The 12,823-nt window shown below is 38.2% G+C and overlaps 1 protein-coding gene across 7 annotated transcripts in view; it reads right to left on the bottom strand.

Moving 5' to 3' along the window:
• LOC137970872 (uncharacterized) overlaps positions 1-12,823 on the bottom strand; it is a 34,465-nt gene that overhangs the window by 14,507 nt on the left and 7,135 nt on the right. For 2 of the 7 annotated variants that reach the window (XM_068817496.1, XM_068817498.1), the window contains exons 2-5: positions 7,797-8,082; positions 6,850-6,974; positions 1,267-1,528; positions 1-289 (exon numbers count right to left, since the gene is read on the bottom strand). The exon at positions 1-289 is cut by the window's left edge and continues 16 nt beyond it. In XM_068817496.1, the coding sequence (XP_068673597.1) occupies positions 1-289; positions 1,267-1,504 (527 nt within the window). In that variant the 5' untranslated portion in view covers positions 1,505-1,528; positions 6,850-6,974; positions 7,797-8,082. Of the gene's footprint in view, positions 290-1,266; positions 1,529-6,849; positions 6,975-7,115; positions 7,274-7,796; positions 8,083-8,526; positions 8,676-12,823 lie in introns of those variants that run through there. The other 5 variants (XM_068817497.1, XM_068817502.1, XM_068817500.1 and 2 more) reach the window with 5 other exon arrangements.

The following is a 12,823-nucleotide window of genomic DNA, read 5'->3' on the forward strand; positions in this document are numbered from 1 at the left end:
ATTCCAGCGATAAAAGACAATATTAAAGTCAGCAGCAGAACCGGCCACGTGGTGAAGAGAGACTTCAGCATTTCCAGCGAGTGAGCAGTTTTGTTGCTCTTGACAACCACGAACGCTATCCCCGTATGCGGAACCATGGGAACAAGATTGGAATTCTTCTTGGTGTCACAGTCAGCCTCCAGGTTAACCACCACAGGGAGTTTGAGGTCAGGTTCCTCCGTTGCTGAACTGTTCTCAATAAGAATAGTGCTCAACTGACAACATTCGTTGAGCATTATCTCCAGAAAATCTAAGAAGAAAACACACATGGAAGGTTTTTGTCTTTCATGTCCCATCAGTCGTTAATTTTTTTTTCTATGAGTCCGAGATCCAATGAACATTGGGTCCTGTCCATGCAAAATAATTATTTTCATGAAGATTGTTTTTGATTTTGATGTTATTGCTGTTTTAACAAATTGTTGTTTTACAATGCACGCCAATAGCGAGTTTAATCAAGGACAACGTCAAATATAACTTATCGTAAGAATTTCGCGATTATTCCCTCTTGTTCACCTTGTACAATGCGTGCAAACTATCCTCGGCTACAAATGGATGCATGGGTACGAACGGTTTTAATGTAATGATAGAAAATGAATGGTTCAGTGTTATATGCCCACGTTGTCGTCCAAACTTTTAAATTTGGCGATTTCACGTTGTCGTTATGGTAAGTAAGCCAACGAAAAGCACTGTAATGATTGCCGCGCGTCCAGTGCGATTATTTTTCCTTTTTTGACCAATAATATTCTTGCTTAGTGGCGTTGTCGTTTCCGTAGCAGTCGTCGTTTGCTTAAACTTCCTATTAACTCAGTACGCTTTCAAATAAGATGAGTTAAGTTACAGAAGTAATGCGACTTCAGATAAATATAAATCTCTAGAAAAAATTGAAGTTATTTCTTTAAGCATCACTCTTGGTAACTTCACTAAAGAAGATTTATAATAAGGAGATTCTTCTTCTTCCAACGATGGGTATGAAGCCAAACTACATATTATCTCCAGAATAAAGCCAAGCAAAAATGTTTCCCAAGTATTTTTATTAGTAACTTAGTTCGGTTGACTGACTGCAAGTATTTCCAGCTGCCGTTTAGGTATTAGTGGTAGTGTGGTTTGGTTTAATAAACATTTGGTTATGCAAACTGATTGAGGCTGCATAGTTGATTTCATTTTTGAAACAGATTTTGAAATTCCAGGCGATGTACTTGTGGAAAATGGGACCAAGAGATACAATACCTGTGAAGAGTCCACTAGAACTACCAGACAATACCGTAGCATTTCTTTGCACATAAGGCGGTCGAGAAAGAAGTCCGTTCCATTCGACCAAGAGTGTTTCAGGACACTCAACAGAACCAAACCATTCATCGCGTTGAGTTGATTCTGAATTGCTCGAGGAAAACCCAATGAGACCAATGAAACCAACAGTCAAGATGCACCGATGGAAGCTAATATAAATCCAAAGCCATTCCATCATATTGTGCTACGTTTCAGTATTAACCTGAAAACATTAACACGACATGTATTCATTTAACGCCAAGGTGCCCACTCTAAATTAGATGAGAATTCCTGGTGCTTTTAATTTTAAAAGAGAATGAATTATTCAGCGACGAGGTTAGACTATGAGCCAAGAGTCAGTGCTTTTTTTTTTAATTAATGAGAACATCGAAATTGAAAAAAATGAATCATTGTTTGTGCCGTTTCGCTGAGGTGGGTAAAATGTTGAATATAATAAAAGCGCAAATAAATGCTTAAATGAAGGACATAAATTCATACATTGGAATTAAAACTCTGTTGGAGTATATTTAGTTTACTTCGCGTAACCCTGTGAAAACAAGCTTTTTGGTCGTTAATTTAATGAAAGCCTTTATACGTAGACAAGAAAAAGGAAGGCTACTCTCAATTCACCTTAAATGGTTATTTTGCATTTACTTGGTTTCGCGGGTTTTTCAATTATTCTGGTACACTGAAAACTGTTTATCGTAACACAGCGTGGTACACGCTTTTTTAAATAAAATAAAGCCAATGATTGTTTTGGTACTCTCATGTAACAGCTGCCAATTATTATCCTAACTTCACTAGGACGAGACTTCTACGTGAAATGGTTTGTTTAGGATGCGTTTGTCCAGTAGTTTGTTCGCGGCGAAGGATAACTGTAACGGCATCGAATGTGAACCCGCAATTCAAGCAGTCAAATTTAATCTATATATACTATTGACGACACCAAATCCAAGAAATGTGCCACCCCAGATAAAAAACAAAAACACACCATAGATAACCCTTTAAAAACAAAAATCCTTATGAAAGATAGTAAGGGAAAAACGTGGAATAGCAATAATTTGACGCCAAACTTTCACAAGCGATGCAAGCACATGCGCAAGGCACAAGGGCAAGCATAACAGCTTGCATTTCACAAGCGCAAGCCGTAAGCACAAGGCGATAAAAAAATGTCTTTTTCGTGTGCTTGAGGTTGTGTATGTCGTGTGAAAACGTAACTCGGCAGAGACACCTTATTCCAAAATGGCCGCTGATTTATGCGGATACAAATTGGCCCTTGTTGCCTCGTTCAAGATAAATTATTCTTTTGAATTTTAAGCTTAAGAACGAGGCATCAAGGGCTTATTTGAATAAAAACAAAAGAATATTTAAATGGAGCTGCAATAGAGCTGCAATGCACCGGCATCGCAGAGATCATGCAGATTCGCATCCAGTTGAAGCCTCCTAGTAAATTTTTCAGGTGTCTATAACAGACAATTGCTTAAATTTTCCAGTGAAGCTCGAGGATCATTTCTATCTTTCGTCGATAATTAACCCACACTTCAATTATACATTTCTTTCATTCTTAATGACTGGCAACCTTGCACTGGTAACTAAATGTTCTTGCTCTTCAGAGTAACGATCATCAAAAAAATACACGAGACACTGTCGGTATCCGTCAGTTGACATCGAACAAGATTATTTTGCATTGTCGAAGTAACATGAATACCGATCGAGAGGAAGGATGGAGTAGTTACACAAATCAATAGAATCGGCCTGACGATTTAAAGAAAACTCGTTCGGCATTTCATAAGGGAAGTCTCCGACGATATGTCGGTAATTTGAAAAAAGACCTGCTTACCATAAAAACATTGAAAACAATAGTCATTTGTTTTTGAAGGAGCTGTTGCAGCCAGGTCGAAATTTACACTGACTATATCTGTGTCCCCGCCGCGATACTCAACCGGAAGATTATTTCACAGAACCACACCACTTTTTGAGGTAGTTTGATAGAAGCAGAGTATTAGCTAGTTTGTAATTTCGGACGGGCCAAGTCGATTAACTTTGTGTTACATTTTAAATATAAGTTTCAATTAACAGGTGTGGTGTGAAATCACGACTTCCCTGTGCAATTTTTGCGGATGCCTTTAATTTCGTTTGCGGGCGATAGAAGCTTGTAGACGGCAGCCCGATGCAACCGTAACCAAAGTCAATCTCACTCTTTTTCGACGTTAGTTCCTAGATGTAATTTATATATTTCAAACTTTGATCGCTGACATTTATAAGGAAGAATTTTATTAACACACACCAGGACATAAAGTCATTTCTTTTCTTTTTTGAGCGATGATGGTTTTGATCTGGAGGGGGTGGAAATTTTGAATTAAGTTCGATGTTGAAAGCAAGGTGAGCTTAGCAGCACCAAGCTGTATGAAAAAATTTCCCTTGTACTATTGTGTTTTCACTTTTCCTATGCAAACATAATCATCACCACAGGTTATTTATCTTTCATAGTGGAAGATATTTATTCTTCACGTGCACGTGTATTGAAGATATTTTATTAGGCTGGTTTAAATGTCTATCGCATCTGAAGTCAGACAAGTACTCTGCTGAAAAAAAAAAGTTTCTAGATTCAAAGACAGAAATCTCTTGTACTTCTTGTATGCCAAACCAGGAAGTTTCAGTTCAGGCATCTGACTATGAATTGTTCGTTCTTCCTATAAGCTTGTGGCTTTCCTTTTTCGAAAACTTTCGAGGCAAATTCGTTCGAAGACTTTTCCACAACATTTCTTTATTTGATGCAAAACTCAGCGCTCATACACAAAACCACTCGGCATGGGTACGTAAATTGATGTCAAAAAGCCCCCCGCTTGGGAGAAAATTGATCCTGTTTCTTTAGATCACAACCGCCATTCTAGTTTTATCGCTTTGAGTTTTCATTTCTCTGTTTATATTTCTTTGTACTCTTTCCGTTCTTCCCAAAATCATCATCAAATTTGAAGGAATCCTTCGGAATTTTATCCGTAAGAAAGGTCTTTTTTTTCTCCGTTTAGCGTCGTCCGACCGACCCAAATTTTTGGCATTTTCCAAAAAAAAATTTGGTAACGACGTTTTTTAAGCCATTTTTATGTCGCATAGGAGTTTCGGTGGTTGATCTTTTTTCCCACGCTGTCTTAATTTTGCAGCAACATCCACCAACTTTTCCGCCATATTGATTTTGCGTTCACGTCTTGTTGTTTTCCTGGCGCCACAGCTATGATTCTGGGGTACCAAGGTCTCCCATTCCGAGGATGCTTATGTTTTTTTTTAGGTTTTTTTTTTCAATCCGACCGACCGACCCAATATCAGGAAACGCATTCGACGGTAAACGAAAAAAAAAGGGGATGGCCGAAGAGCTTTAAAGTAGAAAAAATTATCTTAAAATAAAATAAAAAACTTACGGAATACTCGAGGTCGAAATGTTGAGCTGCTTTCTCCTAATTAAATTAAGAAATCTCCTCTTGTCTCTAGGTCGATCGTCAAGTGCTTTTTTATTTTTATACTACTATAATTTGTGCATGGGTAGATGCTGAAGATCGGGATTAAAGTTAAATTAATTCCTTGATATGGAACCGACTATGCTTGAATACGGCTTTAAAAAAAGATATGAAATTTTTAATAACACTGGAAATTGAGTCCCATAACCAATGGATAAGGTCGCTATCGATCATTAAGGACAATAATTGCAAAAAATAAGATGAATTCTCAATTCCTCATGTAGACCTCAATCCATTCACACTATTTGTAATGAATGTCAATAAATTACCGCGACAATTAGTGTTTCTTGTTAGTAGTTAGAGACCGATTCTCAAGACCATCATAATTAGATCGTAGAAAACAATAAATTTATATTAAAGTTCTGATTGAAGAAACTGTTTTTTCCGTTGAACTGATTATTCTATATAGTTTCTTTTCTTTCACTTGTAAAATCATTTCTATGCATGATTAGCAACAACTCGAGTCAAGACAAGTCTTTTTTCTTTTTTTCTGCTTTTTTTTTTTTTTGGGGTGGGTTAGAATCAATAAACGTAACCCTCGAGAGGTGTCAAATCCGGAAATCTATCTTTTTTAATAATACCTGCGTTCTAAGGAAGGTTTAAATGCTGAACATCAGCATTTCTCAAGTAGTACGATGACCCCTCTATCTCTTACGCCGTCCAACGCAGGAAACACGACGCGGAAAAGGCTCTTGAGACAATTTTCTTTTTCGCGTCTTGTTCCCTCGTCCAGGTGAAATGAATGCACCTTACCACAATGTTCCATTTTCAACAAGAGCTAACTTAAATAGTTTCCGCTATAAACCGGTCGTTTTTAGAAACACCTTTTGAGCTCAATGCCGAACTGGATGCATTTTACCAGATGACCAGTACGGCGTCTTTGGCGCCTTTTTTGGGAAACCTCCGAACGAGGTTTATGCGAGATGGCCGGAGCAGGACTGAAAACTAAAGCCGCACGGCCCACCGAGATGCGAGCACAAACAGTTGCTCTTGATGTTACAATCCTTACGGTACCTGAGTTTACTACCCCGGTGATCTGACCGATAATGAACGTCTTCAAAAGTCAATATACTCAGAGAGAGAAGGAAAAGTCTTGGCTTACTGGTTTCTGAAGCCTTCGTAATCTGCATCGTGAGACACCTCGAGCGAAATATCTTCAAGCATCCTATAGATCACTTTCATAAATGGCGACCAACTTTACATTCTTTTGTATTTATGTTAATTAGACCTACTGCCCTCGTTTTAAAACAAATATTTTTTTGAAATTTGCTCATCGTAGCGAGGTTAGTAGGGCTTATTAGCATTAAAACAAAAAAATAATTTATTTGGCCGCCATTATGAAAGAGGTCTATCCTCGCATATAGTCGGACAATAAGTTCACGTTAGACAGTATACAATGTAGTTTCCAAAGAGAACCAATATATTTTAAAAAGGACTTTTATTCAGTAATGCGAGGTCACTTTAATACTGAGTTCATCTCCTTTCTTTTCGTGGCCTCAACATTGCTCTAAGCGAAAACATTCTCAGTGAACAAAGCGCTTATCAGAAGTGCTTTTGATGCTGGTTATTGTTTAACTCCTTGAAAATAAGCCAAATGCATTCCTTTCTATTGCAGTTTCAAGTGCAGTTAAGACTCTTAACTCTGGTATATTAAAAATTAACTCAAAAATTATGATTTTTTTACTTCAAAGTTTGCAATTTATTTTCATGTGTTTCATATCAACACCAAAAACCGAATAATTGCACACAATAAAATATAATGGGGAGGTCTGAGAAAAAGAGTTTCAAAGACAAAGATGTAGTCCGCATTAAAGTGCGATTGCCTCGGGTAACGTGTTGACTTTAGCAAGCCAATACTTCACAAATAATTAGACGATCTGTATATAAAGGCGTCTGGTTTCAATAAAATTTCATTCTGATGAACCTTGCATCAAATTTAATCAAGATTTTCTTCGAATGATTTCCAGTCTCTCTTTAGCCGGTACAATCGATTACTTTGAATATAGAAGCGCATATCAGGCGAACTACTTACCCCGAGCAATCCAACTGAATAGCAGCGCTTGCGAAGGCGAGAGTAGTTTAATTTTAAAATTCTTTGTAGGGCATAGGCGTATAGGCTTTCGGTATTAATGCTTGTCCTTTGACGGTAGCAGTGATCTGAAAAAGAAAGATATTCTGGATTTCGTGGACAGGTCTGTTATGTTACACTGGGTGCCAAAAGTGAATATTTTTAAACGATCGGATACAGAGAACGTCAACATAAATTCTAATGACAATTTGTGTTATTAGAAAGCGCACTTATCCATGTGTTGTTTTGCACTCCGGGAACAATTTTTTCCTTGCAACTGTCTTTTTCTTTTTCGCTATTTCTCTTCCTTCATTTAACTGGTGTCGTTAAAATGCCGTCAAAATATTGTTGTTTTAGTAAGGCTCTTCTAGTTCGAAAATGACATAGCCAGTAACAAAGTCAAGGTTTATCACCTGTTAAAAAACGGAAAAATTCAAAACTATGATGACGTCTTCTGACGCCACGTTATTCGTCCGAAAATAGAAAAAATGTTGGATTTTAGGTTTTTTTCAGCTACTGATGATAGTTAGAGTCATGCCGGGATATCAGTGAAACAATCGAAAGTAGAGATTTAATCCAAAGGATGGAATAAGGGGTGTGCTGTAGATAGCATTATAGTCGACAATAATCTTGCATCTAACAATCCCGAATATTGGTAGGCCATTTTCGAGATGAATTTTCTTAGGGTTTCACCGGTCATTGATCAATTCACCGGTCATTGATCAAGGTGCGTTTCTTTTGTGCCTGTAATTTGTTCTACTTTCCATTTAAATTAAAACCGATTTTCATGGTAAATTTGCTGCTGCAAAGAATGGTTTTTTAAGGTGTTTCGTATATATAGTAGCTAAACAGCTTCTTATACCTCCGATATTCAAAGTTCAAATCAACAACAATTGATCTACTTGGCTTACTTTCTTCTTATATTGAGCATTTAGTCTGTGCCATCCCGTGAAATATTCTCCTTCCAAACTTTGACGCCTTTTTTTGTTGCACAGTGGAATTTGTGGAACGGCGGAACGGCAATTTCTTCCAATGCGAAGCGAACACAGTAAGACCACTTTTGCCTTCCTTGCAAAGTTTTCAACACACCAGCTGAATGACCATAAATGGTCATAATGGTCTTATATGTCACATCGGGGACTACGTTATCTGGATAGCATTGGATGATAGGTCATGTACAATAATGGCTTGGTAAACCTAAACCAGAAAATTGATTTGTGCGGTAAAGGTCACTTTTAAATTAGTAAAAATATTTAATTTCTTATCTTAAAAAGAAATTTAAATGCTTAATGAAGAATAAGACTCCTGTTGTCATCGTGATTAGTGGTCAATTAAGTTAATTGAGCTGGACCGCCATTTTTTATTTACTACAACAAAGATAAAAGCTCGTGAATAACCACTGATATACTCATTTTCTTATCTCACCTAAATAAATCAAGCAATCCGGCCACAGAGCAATTTTTGTTCCTGCCGTGAATTATAAAGATTCGAAGGTAAACAAGGCGTCTTGCAAAAAGATAAAGTTACACTGAACAATATGGCACCCCGAACTCATTCCCAGGCCTTTTCTGTGCCCTGGGAACGAGGTTGTATGCCACCCTGCATACTTGACTGCCTTCCTTGTATTTACGACTAACCTACCGTTTACTGTTCCTTTGTCAATAAAGCGTAATTTATCAATTCTTGGCCTTCTCGAATGAAATTGAATTGTTTTGTTGCGACCTGGTTTGCTCTGCGGTAAGTGTTGCGTGACACACCAATAGACTGCAGCGAAGGAGACTGGCAAGAGCTCCTGTTGCAGAACACTCTCCGGCTGATGTCACCTTTTTTAACGTTATAAAATTAGAAAGTAAAAATGAATAAGCGAAGTACATAGCGCACTTTGTCTTTCTATGCAGAAATGCAAAAACCTGTAGAATGGAGTCATCCTTTCTTCGATGACTTCATTGTGTGGGTTCTTTCATCGCTATGCAAAATTAAAAAAGTCACGTAACACGAGAGCTTACGGCTAATTGCATTTATCCGAGAACATTAGAAAGTCTCTATCACTAATTACATAAAAGTAATAATTTTTTTCAGCAATATGAGGTAAACCCCATAAAAGTTCGCTCGGCTAGGGTTTGAATCCGAGCTAATCCGCAACCTCTCTTATGCTGGAATTCTATTGTTCTTCAAATAAATTCCTTTAATTCAACATGCAAAGCAATTTTACCTGACAGCTTAAACGTAGATAGGGATTATGAGAAGTTTGATACAACCGACAGTTAGCATCGTTAGTAGTCAAATGATCTGAGGAGTCCGAGGGCTCAAACTGGTAAGCGGTAAATTTGTAAATGGCAGATGCCGCACTGAGTTGTATGAGTGATTCGTTTCCCATAAATACTTTCGAGAACGATGTCTTATCCCTGATTTTGACGATAGCGTCATACAACTATCAGAAAAAAAAACCCTTTGTCGTTTATCCATGCTAATAGTCTGCCTTGTGGTTAAGACCTCTTGAGATTACAAAACAATTCACCACTGTTCTAGTCGTCGTCATTAAAGTTGCTGATAAATCTTCATAATTTGTTGAGAAATATGTACTGGCAAACTCACGATTTAAAATAAAATATAATTTTAAAAAGACGTTTCCCAAGTTGCCCTGTTTATCATTAGTGCTGAAAGTGAAAGCAGATGATCATTTATTTATTTCTGCGCTCATTCCTTAGAATCCCCGTTTTACGCGTATCCTCAGAGATGACCGTATACTAACCTGATACTTCGAGAAATTTCTTGCAATGAGAAATACTAGTACACTATGGGATTAACACTTGTCTCAGTCACTCATTTTTAACTCAGCTAAATCTGAGAATTTATTACTCAAAAAATTGTGTGAAATTGGTCTTCAGTGGCCAGGTAGATTCATTTTCAACAAGAGGCTACGGGTAGCCTACACTTTGTTCGAAGGAATTTGTTACAATATCTTGGTCAATATCCAGTCCAAACCCGAAGTATTTAATGTTCAAATTCCGTGACACAACCATAAAATTAGGTGCGATCGTAGAATAGTGGTTCACTATATGCTTATGCTTATGCTTATTAGAGACGTTTGTATCGATGGATTTTGAACCATGTTTCAAGGTCCATAACTTGGTCTCTGTTCACCCTAAAAGCACCATACTTGGCCAAATGACCAATCTCAACATGATCTTTCATGTGGTAGTGTCAGTTTAGCGATTAGTTAAAACTTGAAACTCGCCCCAGTTCTCTGCTGAATTTCGGAAAGGCCAAAAAAATGAGCATACCCCTTCCTCTCGGCAGCATTTCTACCATTTAGGTAAACTAGTTTACTTGTTATGATGGAGGTTCCATTTATAAGGCATTTAACCGGCCGGATAAAGATGAACACAGCCAAAAACTATCAAGTTTACTTGGCGTAGAGCAGTTCGCCAAATTAAAAAGTGTATGCTTTACCACCAAAACAAGAATTTTTTTTTTAAGAGAGAACGCTGGGAGACTGGGGAGCGTGAATATATGAAACGTCACATTTCAGCTTAATAAGAATCATTTTGATTTCAAACCCATTTTGCTATCTTCATTTGCGCAAAATAGAGATCCTACATAGTGGCTTTTACCAGGAAGTGTGTGGTCTAAAGTGATTCGAAATATTAATTAAAACAAAATGTTAAAGCCTTGTACGGAAGTTTCGACGTAAGTAAACGATTCTTATGCATATGTATTATTAATTTAGAGATTCTTTGAGGATTTCCGAACAGATCTTAGAGCGATTTTATCGTAATAATCGTCACTGGCAATAAGGTAGCTAAAGAGAGAGAGATTCTGCATCGCGTTTTCGGAAACCGAACACGGTTGCAGTTATTTACTGATCTTCGTCTAAGCACGTCTGAGAATCATTTTCCCCGACCTGAATTACTGCCAGGCGCTGGTTCGAGCGGGTCTGCAGACACTGTCAGAGCGCCGCAACCAGACCTGTGTACGCTTTATCCAGGATCTATCTGTATCACCCTTCCCGTGTCTGACAAGCCTGCTTCCCGAACGAACAAGCGTCAACCATGGATTTGGTCTTCGGTCAGGTTCTAGTAGACAGGTCACAAATATCAACAGACTCCAGCGTACAGACAGGTTCATTACTTTCAAGTACACGTAGCACTGCGTTGTATTATATTTATTGACATTTTGTTTTAGCTTTGCTGACCCCTCTTGTAATTTAGCCTAATGCTACAAGAAGAGTGATTAAACATATTTATCTATCTATCTAAGCACCTCAACGCGAAAGCTTTGAAAAGAAGCGCAATCCTTGAGAAAATGAGTGAAAACTAGTTTTGTGAAGCAAGTTGATGATGCAAGACTTGAGAATGATTTTGAAATGTTTTGGGAATAGTCGCGCAGATGTGACTTTGAAATTTACACTCTTGCATGCAAATAAGTAACGAAAGATGTCGCGCGTTTTCAGATCAAACGCTTGCAATACTCGATTATCTAAGTGTTTTGATTCAGTATTCACGCTCACTGATTCCCAATAAATTAGACCCAATTAATTGCTTACGTATATGTTATAATGACCAAACACATGGCTGATGATTTCTGATATAAGCTCATTTTGATGACTTTCGAACTAAAAATGATACCAAATGAATGAAGGGGTAACAAATGAATGAAGGGGTAGTTTCTAAAGAAACTGTGGTGCTGCGTCGGTGGGGAAGTAGTATACAAAAAGTTGGTTTTATCAACGGAGTTGATAATGTAAATTGGCCACCGTACAGAGATTCTAAAAGCTGACGTTTCGAGCGTTAGCCCTTCGTCAGAGCGAATCGAGGGATTATGGGTTACGTGTAGTTTTTATAGTAGAGTAGGAGCTACGCTATTGGTGATAACATGGCAACGTGAAAAATAGGAATATATTAGTTAAATGAAAAGCGTTCGTTAATACCGTGAGGATTAAGGGTGCCGATTTGAAAGATGAATTTTTGTTCCACATCGGTCACCTAGTCGTCTTTTAGACAACTAGGTGACCGATTCCGCGAACACCTTCGCGATGTTGAGAAGAATGACAAAGATGCATCTAAGCCAGTCGCTCGCCATTTTAATCTGCCTAACCACTCCAAAAAACACATGGCTATCTGCGGCCTTTCCCTACATCTAGGTACGTCGGAAAGCCGCAAGAATCTGGAACAAAAATTCATCTTTCAAATCGGCACCCTTAATCCCCACGGTATTAACGAACGCTTTTCATTTAACTAATATATTCCTATTTTTCACGTTGCCATGTTACCACCAATAGCGTAGCTCCTACTCTACTATAAAAACTACACGTAACCCATAATCCCTCGATTCGCTCTGACGAAGGGCTAACGCTCGAAACGTCAGCTTTTAGAATCTCTGTACGGTAGCCAATTTACATTATCAACTCCGTTGATAAAACCAAATTTTTGTATAAAAATGATACCGGCCGAGAAAACTGTCCCAAGTTCTAGTTCTGACTTCAATCCTTGATCTTTCGCTCCTTTCAGATACCTCCCCTCTGGTTGGCAGGAAGGGAGAGAAATGTCGCCCCCTAGACCACGACACAGATCCCTTTCCAACACACAGCTCAGTTCTACCCTTGTCCATTTAACGTGAGATTTGGAACGCTTTAATGTTGTTGAAAAAAAAGTAATTGCATCTTCCATACGGTACGAACTGGAGTCGAGGATTACAAAGTATACGCACGCGCATTGGTAAAGGTAAGATACATACATACATGCATACTCAGTCCCAACTGTTCCAGCAATATTGTCAAACTATTAGGCCTGTTCCAAACGTCGTGCTACTGCCGTGCCGAACTCAAATGAAATTGTCCTATCGATTTAAGCACGGCAGTAGCACGCTGTTTGAAACCATTTAAGGCACTTAGGTTCGGCACGACTACTTAGCACGGCAGGACTTGCCGTGCCGCACG

Source organism: Montipora foliosa, chromosome 9, assembly GCF_036669935.1.
Source record: "Montipora foliosa isolate CH-2021 chromosome 9, ASM3666993v2, whole genome shotgun sequence".
Taxonomy (NCBI): Eukaryota; Metazoa; Cnidaria; class Anthozoa; order Scleractinia; family Acroporidae; genus Montipora; species Montipora foliosa.